Source organism: Ornithorhynchus anatinus, chromosome 1, assembly GCF_004115215.2.
Source record: "Ornithorhynchus anatinus isolate Pmale09 chromosome 1, mOrnAna1.pri.v4, whole genome shotgun sequence".
NCBI lineage: Eukaryota > Metazoa > Chordata > Mammalia > Monotremata > Ornithorhynchidae > Ornithorhynchus > Ornithorhynchus anatinus.
Window position 1 is genome coordinate 180,593,729 of NC_041728.1, and position 14,020 is coordinate 180,607,748.

The 14,020-nt window shown below is 62.1% G+C and overlaps 2 protein-coding genes across 3 annotated transcripts in view; one reads left to right on the forward strand and one right to left on the reverse strand.

Moving 5' to 3' along the window:
• The window catches only part of VIL1 (villin 1), a 47,167-nt gene extending 39,991 nt beyond the window's left edge, over window positions 1–7,176 (forward strand). The window contains exons 16-20 of the mRNA XM_029078390.2: window positions 941–1,085; window positions 2,242–2,430; window positions 2,829–2,897; window positions 3,803–3,943; window positions 6,650–7,176. Of these exons, the coding sequence (XP_028934223.1) occupies window positions 941–1,085; window positions 2,242–2,430; window positions 2,829–2,897; window positions 3,803–3,943; window positions 6,650–6,763 (658 nt within the window). The 3' untranslated portion in view covers window positions 6,764–7,176. The remainder of the gene's footprint in view (window positions 1–940; window positions 1,086–2,241; window positions 2,431–2,828; window positions 2,898–3,802; window positions 3,944–6,649) is intronic.
• Window positions 7,177–12,658: 5,482 nt separating this feature from the next.
• The window catches only part of USP37 (ubiquitin specific peptidase 37), a 98,462-nt gene continuing 97,100 nt past the window's right edge, over window positions 12,659–14,020 (reverse strand). For both annotated transcript variants that reach the window (XM_039913507.1, XM_039913504.1), the window contains one exon: window positions 12,659–13,001. In XM_039913507.1, coding sequence (XP_039769441.1) covers window positions 12,914–13,001 — 88 coding nt within the window. In that variant the 3' untranslated portion in view covers window positions 12,659–12,913. The remainder of the gene's footprint in view (window positions 13,002–14,020) is intronic.

The following is a 14,020-nucleotide window of genomic DNA, read 5'->3' on the forward strand; positions in this document are numbered from 1 at the left end:
TATATGAGCTTTCGGTTTAGAGGACTGAGATGAGGAAGCAGGAACCTGGGGTGTCTGTGGCGGGTTTTGAGGGTCTCCCGGAGACTGACTGTGGTATATGTAAAGTGCGTACTATTTGCCAGGCACTGTACTAAGCGCTGGGGTAGATACAAGCAAATCGAGTTGGACACAGTCCCTGTCCCACCTGGGGTTCACAGTCCCCATTTTCCAGAGGAGGGAACTGAGGCCCAGGGAAGTGAAACGATTTGCCCAAGGTCACCCAGCAGACAAGTGGCAGAGGCAGGATTAGAACCCAGATCCTTCTCCCAGGCCCAGGCTTCAGCCACTAGGCCAAGCTGCGTCTTGTGGGTTCCGGTGAAGAGCCATGGGCAATCACCCCCACCCCTCGGGAGGAGACTTTTGAATGAATTATAAACTCGTCGTGGCCAGGGAATATGTCTACCAACGCCGGCGGACGCTACTCTCCCAAGCGCTTAGTACGGTGCTCTGCACCCGGTAAGCTGCCGATCGGTACCACCGACCGATCCATCGACTGCCTTCTCCTTCCATGGGGTGCTCTGCTCCCGCAGGGCGAGAGTCATCTGTTTTAGTTCCTTTCATGTGGTCCTCCGGGACCTGGCACAATAGGTGCTTATACAGTGCTCTCTGCACAGTAAGGGCTCAGTACAGTGTCCCGCACACAGCAGATGCTCAGTACGGTGCCCTGAAGGTGCGGGGACAGCGATGGTCTGTGGGCTATGAGGAGGGAGGGCGTTCCAGGCCAGAGGCAGAGGCCTCCTGGAACACGGGGAGTAAGAGCGTGAGCCCCAAGGGGGACAGGGACTGTGTCCGAACTAATTAGCTTGGCTCTACCCCAGCGCTTAGAACAGTGCTTGGCACACATTAAGCACTTCACAAGTACGATGATGATGATGATGATGATGATGATGATGACGATTAGGTTTCAGGAGGAGAGCCCATCCTACGAGCCACGCCTCTTCGAGTGTTCGAACAAGACGGGCCGCTTCCTGGCCACGGAGGTGACCGACTTCACCCAGGACGACCTGGACGAGGGCGACGTCTACCTGCTGGACGCCTGGGACCAGGTGGGGCGGGGTCCGGGGGTCCCGCGGGGGTCCGGAGGATGGCTCCCCCTCGTCCCCCTAGGGGACGGGCGCCTTTCCCGGGCTAAAAGGGACGGCTTTGGGTGGCGGAGGGGGCTAGGACTGTGGGAGGGCCGGAGTTCTCGGGGGTTACGGTGGGGGGAGGGTTCTGGGGGCGGGGGGGCCGCAGGGCCCGAAGTTCTGGGGGGCCTGGGGCTGGCGGGTGTGGGGGGTGGGCAGGATTCTGGGGACTTGGGGCTGCGTGGGCTGAGAAGCAGCACGGCCTAGTGGCTAGAGCCCGGGCCTGGGAGTCAGAAGGTGGTGGGTTCTAATCCCAGCTCCACCCCTTATCAGCTGAGTGACTCTGGGTGAGTCATTTCACTTCTCTGTGCCTCAGTTCTCTCCTCTGTAAAATGGGGATGGAGACTGAGTCCCACATGGGACAACCTGATAATAATAATAATGTTATTTGTTAAGCGCTTACTATGTGCAGAGCACCGTTCTAAGCGCTGGGGTAGACACAGGGGAATCAGGTTGTCCCACGTGGGGCTCACAGTCCCCAGCGCTTAGACAGCGCTTGGCACGTAGTAAGCGCTTAACAAATACTGTCGTTATTATTGCTCTGGGGAGCTGGGGCAGGGCAGGGCAGGGTTCCATGGACAAGAGGCCTAGGGGGGTGGGGGGGTGAGGATTCTGGGGACTTGGGGCTGCGTGGGCTGAGAAGCAGCACAGCCTAATGGCTAGAGCCCGGGCCTGGGAGTCAGAAGGTCGTGGGTTCTAATCCCAGCTCCGCCACAAGTCTGCCGGGTGACCTCGGGCGAGTCACTTCACTTCTCTGGGCCTCAGCTCCCTCCTCTGTCAAATGGGGATGGAGACCGCGAGCTCCTCGTGGGACGGGGACTGTGTCCAATTCTATTGGCTCGTATCCACCCCGGTGTTTAGAACAGTGCCTGGCACGTAGTAAGCCCGTAAATACCACAGTTAGTATTGTTATTAGTGTCTGGAGGGCTGGGGCTGGGTAGGGGGGCGGGGTTCCCTGGGCTGGAGGTGGGCAGGATTCTGGGGGTCCAGAGGTGCAGGATGGGCTGGAGGCCGTTCCTTCCGAGGGGAACGCGGGCCTGACTGACCCGTCCCTGAGACCCCCCCCCGCCCCGGCCAGGTGTTCTTCTGGGTGGGGAAGAACTCCAACTCGGAGGAGAAGGAGGCCGCGGCCTCCACGGCCCAGGAGTACCTGAAGACCCACCCCAGCGGGCGAGACCTGGGCACCCCCATCGTGGTGGTCAGGCAGGGCCACGAGCCGCCCACCTTCACCGGATGGTTCCTGGCCTGGGACCCCTTCAAGTGGACGGTGAGTGACCTCGCCTGCCCCTCACCCCGGCCGGCCGCAGGCGGAAGAGGGGAGGGCTTGGGGAAGGGGTCAGCCCTAAGGGACGAAACCACGCGACCCGTTCTCTCTCTCTCTCTCTCTCTCTCGATCAATCGATCGTATTTAGCGAGTGCTTACCGTGTGCGGAGCACTGTACTCGGCGCTTGATCCACCCCCCTGCCCGCTGGAGGCGGAAAAGGGGAGGGTTTAGAGAAGGGGTCAGCTCTAAGGGACAAAAGCAGGTGACCTGTGCTCAATCAGTCGTATTTATTGAGTGCTTACCGTGTGCGGAGCACTGGACTGAGTGCTTGGGAGACGGTATAGTGCTCCGACGCAGTAAGCGCTCACTAAATACGATCGAACGAATGTATCGTACACAGAACTCCAAATCCTACGAGGACCAGAAGGCGGAATTGGGAAACATCGGCAACCTGAGTCAGATCACGGCTGTGAGTATAATGACGACGACGACGACGACGGTATCCGTTAAGCGCTTACTCTGTGCCAAGCACTGTTCTAAGCGCTGGGGGCGGATACGAGGTCGTCAGGTTGTGCCACGTGGGGCTCCCGGTCTTCATCCCCGTTTTACAGAGGAGGTCACTGAGGCCCAGAGAAATTAAGTGACCTGCCCCAAGTCACACAGCTGACAAGCGGCGGAGCCGGGATGGGAACCCATGACCTCTGACTCCCGAGCCCGGGCTCTTTCCTTTCCCATTTCCACCCTACTTGCTGTTTTCTCAGAAGGGGTCCAGGCTGGGGAGCCTGGGGGGCAGTGGTCACTATTCCGTGGGCTGGTGCCCTTCAGGACGGATCCAGTCCCACACTGTCAGCCTTGTGTTAGAATGAGAAGAATAATAATTTTAGTATTTGTTTAAGAGCTTACTACGTGCCAGGCACCGTACCGAGCGCCGGAGCGGACACGAGCAGGTCGGGCCGGACACGGTCCCCGCTCCACGCGGGGCTCACGGTCTCAATCCCCGTTTTCCAGATGAGGGAACTGAGGCCCAGAGAAGGGACTCGCCACGCTCACCCAGCAGACGGGTGGCAGGGCCGGGATTAGAACCCGTGACCTCCTGACTCCCCGGCCCGGGCTCTGGCCACGAGGCCACAGTGCTTCCTCACTGTGTGAACACAGGAGGCTGTGTTGGCCGGGTTGAGTCGTCCCATCCCCGCCGACCCATTCTGATAATAATAATAATGGTATTTTCCAAGCACTTAGTATGCGCCGAGCACCGCATCTGGGGCCGCAGCCTGTCCCGGCGTGCCCCCCCAAAAGCCCCCCCGGGCCCAGGCCCGCTGGACAGGGGGCGGGGAGGGGGTCTCCACCGGCGCCGGCCTCCGTTCTGTCCCTCAGGAGATCACCGACGCCAAGCAAGAGATCTTCAACGCCAACACCAGCTTCAACTGCGGCCCCCTGCCCCGCTTCCCCCTGGAGCAGCTGGCCAACCGGCCCCCCGAAGAGCTCCCCGAGGGCGTCGACCCCACCAAGAAGGAGGTGAGGAGACGAGGGCGGGCGGGGCGCCCTCACTCGTTCATTCGATCCTATTTATCGAGCGCTTACTCTGCGCGCAGCAGCGGACTAAGCGCTCGCAATGGACAGTTGTGCAACAGATAGAGACAATCCCTACCCGACGGCGGGCTCGCGGTCTAAATGGGGGAGACGGACAGCAAAGCAAAACAGAACGGAACAGAACAAGACGTCATCGAGATAAATAGAATCGTGGAGCTAGACACCTCGTTAACCAAATAAATAGGGTAATAAATAATATATACAGATAAGCACAGTGCTGAGGGAAGGGGGAAGAGCAGAGAGCGGGAGATGGGGGAGGGGTTGTATTGTCCTGTCCCAAGCCCTCAGTATAGCGTCTTGCACATAGTGAGCGCTCAAGAAATACCACAATGAATAAATGAACAAATACCATTTTAAAAAAAGCGCTCACTACATCCCATCCATTGATCCCGGGGCCCCTGTGCCTTGTAGTTCCCTGCTCCCGGTCCCGGGCGCTGACTCAGTATCTCAAACAGTCCCTGTGGCTCCCTCCCGGCCTCCACCCTCGTGCCCCCCCCCCCGACCCCGGCGTTCACGCCGGGAAGAGGCACGGACTATGTCCAACCCGATTAGCTCCTAATTACTACAGTGCTTAGTACGGGGCCTGGCACATAGTAAGCGCTTAACCAATACCACCGGACTCCCCCGGAAACCGAGTCGGTTAAATCACGTGCCGAGGCCCTGAGGTCAGGGAAGGGAAAGGTCCCTGCCCTCTGGAGATTTTCTCTCCTTTCTCTCTTTCTTTCCTTCTTCCTTCCTTCCTTCCCTTTCTTTTCTCTGTCTCTCTCGTATCTCGAGGAGGGGCCGGGCTGGTGGTAGTAATAATAATAATGATAATGATGTTGGTATCTGTTAAGCGCTTACTACGTGCAGAGCACCGTTCTAAGCACTGGGGGAGATACAGGGTCATCGGGTCGCCCCTCGTGAGGCTCACAGTTAATCCCCATTTTACAGATGAGGGAACTGAGGCCCAGAGAAGTGAAGTGACTCGCCCACGGTCACCCAGCTGACGAGTGGCAGAGCCGGGATACGAACCCATGACCTCTGACTCCCAAGCCAGGACTCCTTCCACTGAGCCACGCTGCCGGCATTTGTTAAACGCTTACTATGTGCCAAGCACGGTTTTAAGTGCTGGGGGGGATACAAGGTCATCGGGTGGTCCCCCGTGGGGCGCCCAGTCTCCATCCCCATTTTCCAGCTGAGGCCGCGGGGGCCCAGAGAAGCGAAGTGCCCAAAGTCACCCAGCAGGCAAGCGGCGGAGCCGGGATTAGAACCCACGACCTCTGACTCCCAAGCCCGGGCTCTTTCCATTGAGCCGCGGAGCCCTTGGGCTTAACCAAGGAAAGCTTTTTGATTTTTTAATGGTGTAGGTTAAGCGCTCACTATGCCAGTCAATCCTATGCACTGAGCGCTGTGTGTAGAACACTACTAAGCGCTTGGGAGGATACGGTATAACAACAGAACACCCATTCATTCATGAGCCCCTTGTTGGGTAGGGATTGTTTCTATCTGTTGCCGAGATGTACTTTTCAAACGCCTAGTACGGTGCTCTGCGCACAGTCAGCGCTCGATAGATACGATTGAATTCATTCGTTCATTCAAATCGTACCTATCGAGCGCTGACTGTGCGCAGAGCACCGTACTGAGCGCTAGGGAGAGGACGATGTAGCATTCATTCAATCGTATTTCTTGAGTGCCGTGTGCAGAACACTGGACTAAGCGCTTGGGAGAGGACAGAACAACAATAAACGGGCACATTCCCAGCCCACAGCGAGCTTACGGTCTAATGGGGGAGGCAGACATCGGCATAAATAAATAAATGAATTACAGATATGGACGTTACTGCCGTGGGGCTGAGGGAAGGAAGAACGGTGATGACGATGTGGGTATCTGTTAAGCGCTTACTATGTGCACAGCACCGTTCTAAGCGCCGGGGGAGATACGGGGTCATCACACTGTCCCACGTGAGGCTCACGCTCAATCCCCATTTTACAGATGAGGGAACTGAGACCCAGAGAAGTGAAGTGACTTGCCCACAGTCTCACAGCAGACAAGCGGTGGAGCCAGAATTAGAACCCGCGACCTCTGACTCCCAGGCCCGGGCTCTTTCCACGGAGCCACGAGCAAGTCAGGGGGACACAAAGAGAAGAGGAAAGGAGGGCTTAGTCAGGGAAGGCCTCTTGGAGGAGGCGGGCCTCCCGCAAGGCTCCGAAGCCGGGCGGGGGTGGGGACGACGCTCTCTGCCGAGCCCCGCCCACGGTAAGCGCTCAATAAATCCGATCGGTCGGTTGATAGTAACCAACGGCTGAGGGACGGGAGCCTCACCTTCGGGCTCCCGACGGGGTCTCCGCCCGGCCGGGCCCCTCCCCGTCGCCGAGGTCGCGGCAGGCGGAGAGGAGAGTGGGCCCGACTCCCCCGCCCCCGGGGGGTGGAAACCGAGGCCTCCCGAGGCCAGGGACCTGCCCGAGGCCCCCCGGCCACGCCGGGCGGACGAGCTCTCCGACCCGCGGCCTCGTCTCCCTCCCCGGGGCCCCGCCCTCACCTTTCGCTTTCCATTTCTCGGGCGGCTCTGGGGCCCGGTTCCGCCGCGGGGTGCGGGCCGGGTCGCCCTCGGCCCCCCGTGACCCCGCGGCCCCCTCCGCCCTCCCGCAGATGTACCTGTCCGACGGAGACTTCCTCTCCGTGTTCGGGATGAGTCCGGCCTCTTTCGCGGCCCTGCCCCAGTGGAGACGGCAGAACCTCAAGAAGGAGCGAGGCCTTTTCTGAGAGGCGCCGGACGGCCGTCTTCCCGGCGACCGCGTTCCCCGTCCGGCCCCGGGGCGGGCGGACCCTCCGGCCCCAGGGCCGGGGGTGTCCGGGGGCCGTCCCGGACTGGGATCCCCCTCCTCGGACGTCACCCCTCCGCCCCGCCGCCCGACCTCCCTCCCTCCCGAAGGCTAAAGTCACCACGGGCACGGAACGCGTCCGTCCGTTGTACCGTTGGCCTCCACCCCCCCTCCCCGCCCCCCCGGCGCTTAGTACGGCGCTCTGCCCCCCAGAACCCAATAAATGATCGAATGAATGAATGAATCCAGTTAAGAGGCTGCTGGGGGGGGGCACTGGTTTTCTCCCAGTCCCATTTTCCCTGTAATATTTTCCCGACGGGAATCTCCTAATAACGATGATAATAAAATCGGTATTTGGGAAGCACTCGCTGTGGGCCAGGCTCTGTACTAAGTAATCCTTGGGGTACCTTGGGTCAGTCACTTCTTTGAGCCTCGGTGATGGCATCTGTCAAATGGGGATGGAGACCGTGAGCCCCACGAGGGACGGGGACCGTGTCCGACCCGATTTCCTCGGATAACAACGGTAACGTGGTATTTGTTAAGCACCTACTATGTGCAAAGCACCGTTCTAAGCGCTGGGGGGATACAAGGCGATCAGGTTGTCCCACGTGGGGCTCACGGTTTTAATCCCCATTTGACAGATGAGGTGACCGAGGCACAGGGAGGTTCAGTGACTCGCCCAAAGTCACACATCTGGGATTAGAACCCCCGACCTCTGACTCCCAAGCCCGGGCTCTTGCCACTGAGCCCCGCTGCCTCTCTCCATCCCGGCGCTTAGAACAGTGCCCGGCACGTAGTAAGCGCTTAACCAGTGCCCTCGGTACCGTGACTAAGCACTTGGGAGGGTACAACGGTAAACGGTCACATTCCCTGCCCATTCTTGTACTGCCCTCTCCCAAGCGCTCGGGACAGTGCTCCGCACCCCGGAAGCGCTCAACAGATAGGCCTGGATGAACACGAGATAAGCAGATGGGAAGCGGTCCTCCCCGAACCGAGGAAACTGAGGCACAGGGAGGCGGCGCAGTGACCTGCCCGAGGTCACCCCGCAGGCAACCCCACCCCAGCTCTCCCCGGCCCCGGCCGGTGCCTCTTTTCCCCCCAGCTGGCGGCGGCAGGCTCGATTCGGGCCAGGCTGCTCCCCTCCTCCATCCCCACTGTCCCGATTCTGTGGGAGAATTCACTCCCGTTCGTCCCGTGACCCCGCTCTGAGGTTGGAACCCCTTTCCTCTACTTTTGAAATGCTATTTTTTAAGCACTCACTACGCGCCAGGCACTACACCGAGCACTGGGGAAGACGGATCATCAGGTCGGACACCGTGCCTGTCCCCCGTGGGGCTCCCGGTCTTCATCCCCATTTTCCAGAGGAGGGAACTGAGGCCCGGAGAAGTGAAGCGGCTTGCCCAAGGTCTCACGGGAGAGGAGCGGCGGAGGCGGGATGAGAACCCGGGGCCTCTGGACTCCCAGGCCGGGGCCCTTTCTGCCAAGCCGCGCTGCTTGGCTCCCTCGTAAGCGTGGGAAGAGGCCGGGCTTGGGAGTCGAAGGTCGTGGGTTCTAATCCCGGATCCGCCACTCCTCAGGTGTGTGACTTTGGGCAAGTCGCTTCACGTCTCTGGGCCTCAGTTCCCCCATCTGTCAAATGGGGATGAAGTCTGCGAGCCCCACGGGGGACGACCTGATCACCTATCTTCCTCGGCACTGAGAACGGTGCTCGGCACGTAGTAAGCGCTTAACAAATACAAACAGTTATCATCGTTATTATAATGGACGGGGACCCATTTCTGCCAAAGAACGGTATTTACTGAGCGCTTACCGCACACAGAACGCTGTACTCGGCGCTTGGGGAAGAGTCCGACCCGAACAGAACAGACTGACACGTTCCCCTCCCGAAATGAGCGGAGGACCTCCGTCCAACCGACTGGGATGGCACCCGAGGCTCCTGTCCGGTTGGACTGTTAGAGATTGCTGCCTCTTTTCACTCATCCATCCGCCCATTCGTATTTCTTGAGCGCTCAGTGTGCAGAGCACTGTCCTGAGCGCTTGGGAAAGTCCGATGCGGCAGAACCAACGGACGCGTTTCCCCCCCCCACGAGGAGGACCGCCGTCCGACAGATCGAGCCGGCACCCGGTTGGACCGTCTCTTTTCATTCGTTCGTATTTACTGAGCGCTCTGTGTGATGTCGACGGTATTCGTCAGGCGCTCCCCGCGTGGCGAGCGCCGTTCTAAGCGCTGGGGGAGATGAGGTCATCGGGTGGTCCCCCGTGGGGCTCCCGGTCTTCATCCCCATTTGACAGATGAGGGAACCGAGCCGCCGAGAAGTGACGTGACTTGCCCAGAGTCGGCTGATGAGTGGCGGGGCCGGGATCAGGACCCACGACCTCCGACTCCCAAGCCCGGCACCGAACCGAGCGCTCGGCTCACGACGCGGTCTCACCTCTTGGAAATCAGAGCCAGCATCGGTAGAGGGTTAATAAAGAGGCTTTAATTTCACACACACAAAAAAAAATCCAACCAAACCCGAGAAACCAAAAACAAACCCCAAACTCTAAGCGTCGGTAAAAAAGGAAAAAGAACCCAGAAAACCCACATCCCGAAGCGTTCCGGGGCACAGACCTGCTAAAACGCAGATAGGGTGCCGCTCCAGGCCAACGCGGACGGGATCGGGATCCGAAAGTCGGCGAGAAGGTGGAAAGGGCCCCCGTCCCAGCTTGGGAAGGGGACGGGTCCGGGGCTGCCGGCGGTTTCTCCTCCGGGGGACCGAGAACCCCCGGCGTCGGTAGTTTCAAGCCCCCATCGCCCGCGGGCGTCGGTCAGACGACGGGGCGTGTCTGTGCGTGGCGGGGGGGCGGACGGGAGGCGGAGCCGTGAGGGAGGGAGGGAGGGGGCAGAGAGGAGTCTCTAGCGCGGCCCGCTCGGTGGGACCGGCCCCTCCCCCTTCTCTCCCGCCGGCGGCCGCCCCCCCAAAAGGAGCGACTTGAAAATCCCCTCCGGGCTCAAAAGCTGGATCCCGGTCCCGCCGTCGGGGCCATCTCCCGTGGGCCGGGGAGGGGGACACCAGCCCGGAGCCCACCAGCCCGGGAGAGCCCCCCCTCCGCGGGGCCGTCGCCCACCGGGGAGGTCAGAGGTCACCGCCGGGGGCCGCCGGGTCCGGGTGACGCCCCTCCTTCCCCAGCCGCGCCGGGCGGCGGTTTTCCCGTTGCCCCCGCAGGGCCGCGGGCGGGGGTTTGGGGAGCGGGCGGGATCGCCGCGAGGAAGGACCCGAGAGGGTCCGGGAGAGCCCGGTCGCCAGCCGGGGACGGGAGTGGGAGGCCGATGATTTTTTTTTTTTCCCCCCTCCCTCCGTTTTAAAACACTCACCCTGAGTTGATTTTTGGCAGGCGCGGAAAGTAAATGGCGCTCCCGCCTCTCCCGACTATTTTTTTTAAAAAGACCCTTCCCGGCTGCTACGTCTGCTTGGGGACCTGGTCAGAGAGGGAGTGGGTGGGTGGGTGGGTGGGGGTGTGTGGGTGTTGGGGGGAAGACGTAGCGTATATGAGCGCTTAGTACAGTGCTTTGCACACAGTAAGCGCTCAATAAATACGATTGAATGAATGAATGTGCATGTGTGTGTGTGTTCAGGGGCATGGAGAGTGTGTGTGTGTGCACGCGCGTTGTGTGTGTGTGTGGGGGGGGCATGTTTTGTGTGTGTGTGTGTATGTGTTCGGGGCATGTAGTGAATGTGTGTGTGTTTGATGGTATGCAGTCTGTGTGTGTGTGTGTGTGTGTGTGTCTGGGGCATGTAGTGTGCGTGTGCACGTGTGTATGCACGCATGAGTCTGTGGTCCCCCCCCCCCCCCCCCCCCCCAATTTTCCTACTGCCGGTTTCACCTGATAGTCGCAGGATAGAACCCTGCCTTTTTTTAAGGACCTCCCCCCCCCCCCCCCCCCCCCCCCCCCGACTCCAATTTTCCTACCGGGTCCCTCCCCAAATTATTAGATGATTAAAATCCAGCAGGTGAGGATTTTATTTGTTTTTTCTCTTCCACCAAAAAAAAAAAAAAAAGACAAAAACCAAAAACCTCCGAGTAGGATCGGAAAAGGCCGCGAGCCGACCCGGGCGCCGGTGCGGTCCCGTCCCGGCCGAAATGATCGGGACCCCCGCCCCCCCACCGCGCCCATCCCCCCCGGCTCCACCCCGGCGGCAACCGGGCGCGCTCCTCCGGGGCAGTCGTCCGAGGGGCGGTCCGGACCCCGGTCACCCGCCCCCGTCCCCCAGATTCTGCACCCCGGGGCCACGTGCTGTGGCACGGATAAAATATATTATATATTTATATATCTCTATGTCACTTTACTATATACAAACCCCCTCTCCCGTCCGACGGGACCGGCCCCTCCCCCGCACGACCCCGCGGCCAAACCGGGGCGCCGGCGCCGGGGGAGGGGACCCCCGCGGACCCGGCCGGGATTCGCCGGGGTCCGGAGCCACTCGAAGATCCCCGACCGGGGGCGGGAGGGGAGGGACGGGGACGACCGAGCGGCGGCAGTTAGGGAAACCTCTCCACCCTGACGGTTACGCTTTCAGATCGCGTTTAAGCCGGCGCGCCGGGAAAAGAACGAACGAAAGAAAAGGGGGGGAAAGAAAGAGCGAGTGCCCGACACCAAGTCCAGCCGGGCTGGGCGGCGAGGACGGGTTCCTCCGTTGTGGCCCCGGGAGGAAGCCGGGGGGCCGAAGTCAAGGGGGGGGGGGGGGGTCACAGAGCGTGATGAGGTCCCGGCCCCCCGTCGGACTCCCGGGGAGGGAGGCGGCCCCGGGAACCCCTCTCCGGACCCGCGGGAGCTCCTCCCGGCCCCCACCGGGAAGGCTCCTCCCCTCTCCCGGCGGCCGGGACGCCTCCGGAAGTCTCGGTCTTCCGTTGGAAACTGGAGAGCCGCCGGGCCCGGGATCCAGGCGGGCCTTTCCACTCCGTGTCGGGAGAGAGTCTCCTCAGGGTGTCGTTGCGGGGGGAGGTGTCGGGGATGAGAACCGGCCCGTCTGCCTCTTGATCTTTTTTTGCTTCCCCGCCGACCGTTCGGGATCGCTCGCCCGTCCTCGGCGCCGGGGCCCGAGAGAGAAGACTCTCGATGGCCCGAGCGATCTCCGGCTCCGAGGAACCGCCGTCCGCTCCGCCCTTCCGTCCGTTCCCGCCCGGGGGCCCGGAACGGGCCGGGTTCGAAGGACGCGCTCGTTCAGCAGAGCTGGCGTTCCCGACCGGGCCCCGCGCTCGCCGTCGGCCGAGAAGCGGTCCGCCGGACCGGACGACCTCCCTTGGGCCTCGCGGGCGTCCCAGACAGAACCGGAGCCATCCGGTCCCAGGCGGGAAAGGGGCCGCCTCCTCCTCCCCGTCCCCTTCGGGACGAGACGGGAGGCGAGTACGTCCCGGGAGGGGACGAAGCGTCCAAAATCGCGCCAGGGCGCCGCCGGGGTCAGAGGTCACGAGGAGGCGGCCGGGACGCGGGGGGGGGGGCGGCCTCCCGGCACCTCCATTCGCTTCCCGGAGCCGCGGGCCCGCGGCCGAGGAGCTCGGAATCCACGAGGCGCCGAGAGATTTCCTCGCTGGGAGGGGCAGACGGGTCGGACCAGGAGAGCGCCGGCGGACGGCGGCTCTGGAGCCGAGGGTTCGCTCCGCGCGTCACGGCCGGGCGCGTCTCGGCTGGACGGGGGTGGGGGCCGGGCCCGGCCGCGAAGCCTCGCGTGTCCCGCTTTTCGCGGAGGCTCTTCCCGTCTCGACCCTTTTAAGGCTCTGTTCCGACAAAGGCGACCCCCCCCCGCCCCCCGCACCCCCCCCCCCCCGCCGAAAAACAAACGAAACAGACAGAAAAAAAAGAGCTACCGTGGGTTCCTGGAACCGGCACAAGTTCGACTCCTCCGTCCTCCCGCCGAGAGACGGGGCGGGAGCGTCCGAGGGGCCGGGGCCGAGCGTGGGGAGGTTCCCCGGGATCCCGGCCGCCCATCCGTGGGTCGGTTGGTCTCCCCTCCGGGCCTGGCCCCGAGGCGCTTCGCGCTGCCGGGCGGAGCGCGGCTCTAGAAGTTTTTTCTCCTCAGGGGGATCCATCTCCACGTCCCGCCCTCGACCCTCACGGAGTCAGCCGGGCGGCCCGGCCCGCCTCCAAGCTGAGCGACTGGGAGCTCTTCTCCGTTTCCAGCAGCTCGTCCAAGATTTCCCTGTGGGAAGGAGAGAAGAGGGAATCGGAGCGTGCGGGATCCCGCGGGAGCCCGGCCTGGCGGGCCAGAGCCCGGGACTCAGGAGGTCATGACGATGACGACGACGGCGGTATCTGTGAAGCGCTCGCTCAGTGCCGAGCACCGTCCTAAGCGCTGGGGGAGATACAGGGTCATCAGATCGCCCCCCTCCCCCCCCCCCCGTGGGGCTCCCGGTCTTCATCCCCATTTTACAGATGAGGGAACTGAGGCACCGAGAAGTCAAGCGACTTCACGGCCGACGGGTGGCGGAGCCGACATCAGAACCCACGACCTCTGACTCCTAAACCCGGGCTCTCGCCACTGAGCCGCGCCGCTCCGCCCAGTAACGACGATGCTGATGGCATCTGTTAAGCCCTTACTCCGGGCCAAGCGCTGTCCTGAGCGCTGGGGCGGATACGGGGCGAACGGGTCGTCCCACGTGGGGCTCACGGTCTCAATCCCCATTTTACAGACGAGGGAACCGAGGCCCGGGGAAGCGAAGCGACTCGCCCGAGGTCACCCGGCTGACGAGCGGCGGAGCCGGGATTAGAACCCACCGCCTCCGACTCCCAAGCCCGGGCTCTCGCGGCCGAGCCCCGCCGCCTCCCCGGGGTCCCGGCTCCGCCGCCCGTCCGCCGGGCGGCCTCGGGCGAGTCACGTCACTCCTCTGGGCCTCGGTGACCTCATCTGCAAAACGGGCAGTGAGACCGCGCGCCCCGCGGGGGACGGGGACTCTCTCTGGCCAACCCCACTTGCCTGGATCCCCCCCAGGGCACAGTACAGCGCCCGACACGTAGTAAGCGCTTAACAAAAACCGCAATTCAAGCATCATCCCCTCCCCACCCCGGGCTCCCGCCCTTTCGAGGCGGAAGACGGGATAAGTCGTCGGACATAAAGCCGTGGTATTCGCTCGATAATAATGACGTTGGTATTACCGGTATCTCCCCCGATGGGACCGTGAACCCGTCAGACGGCGGGGGCCGTCTCTGTCTGTTGCCGAC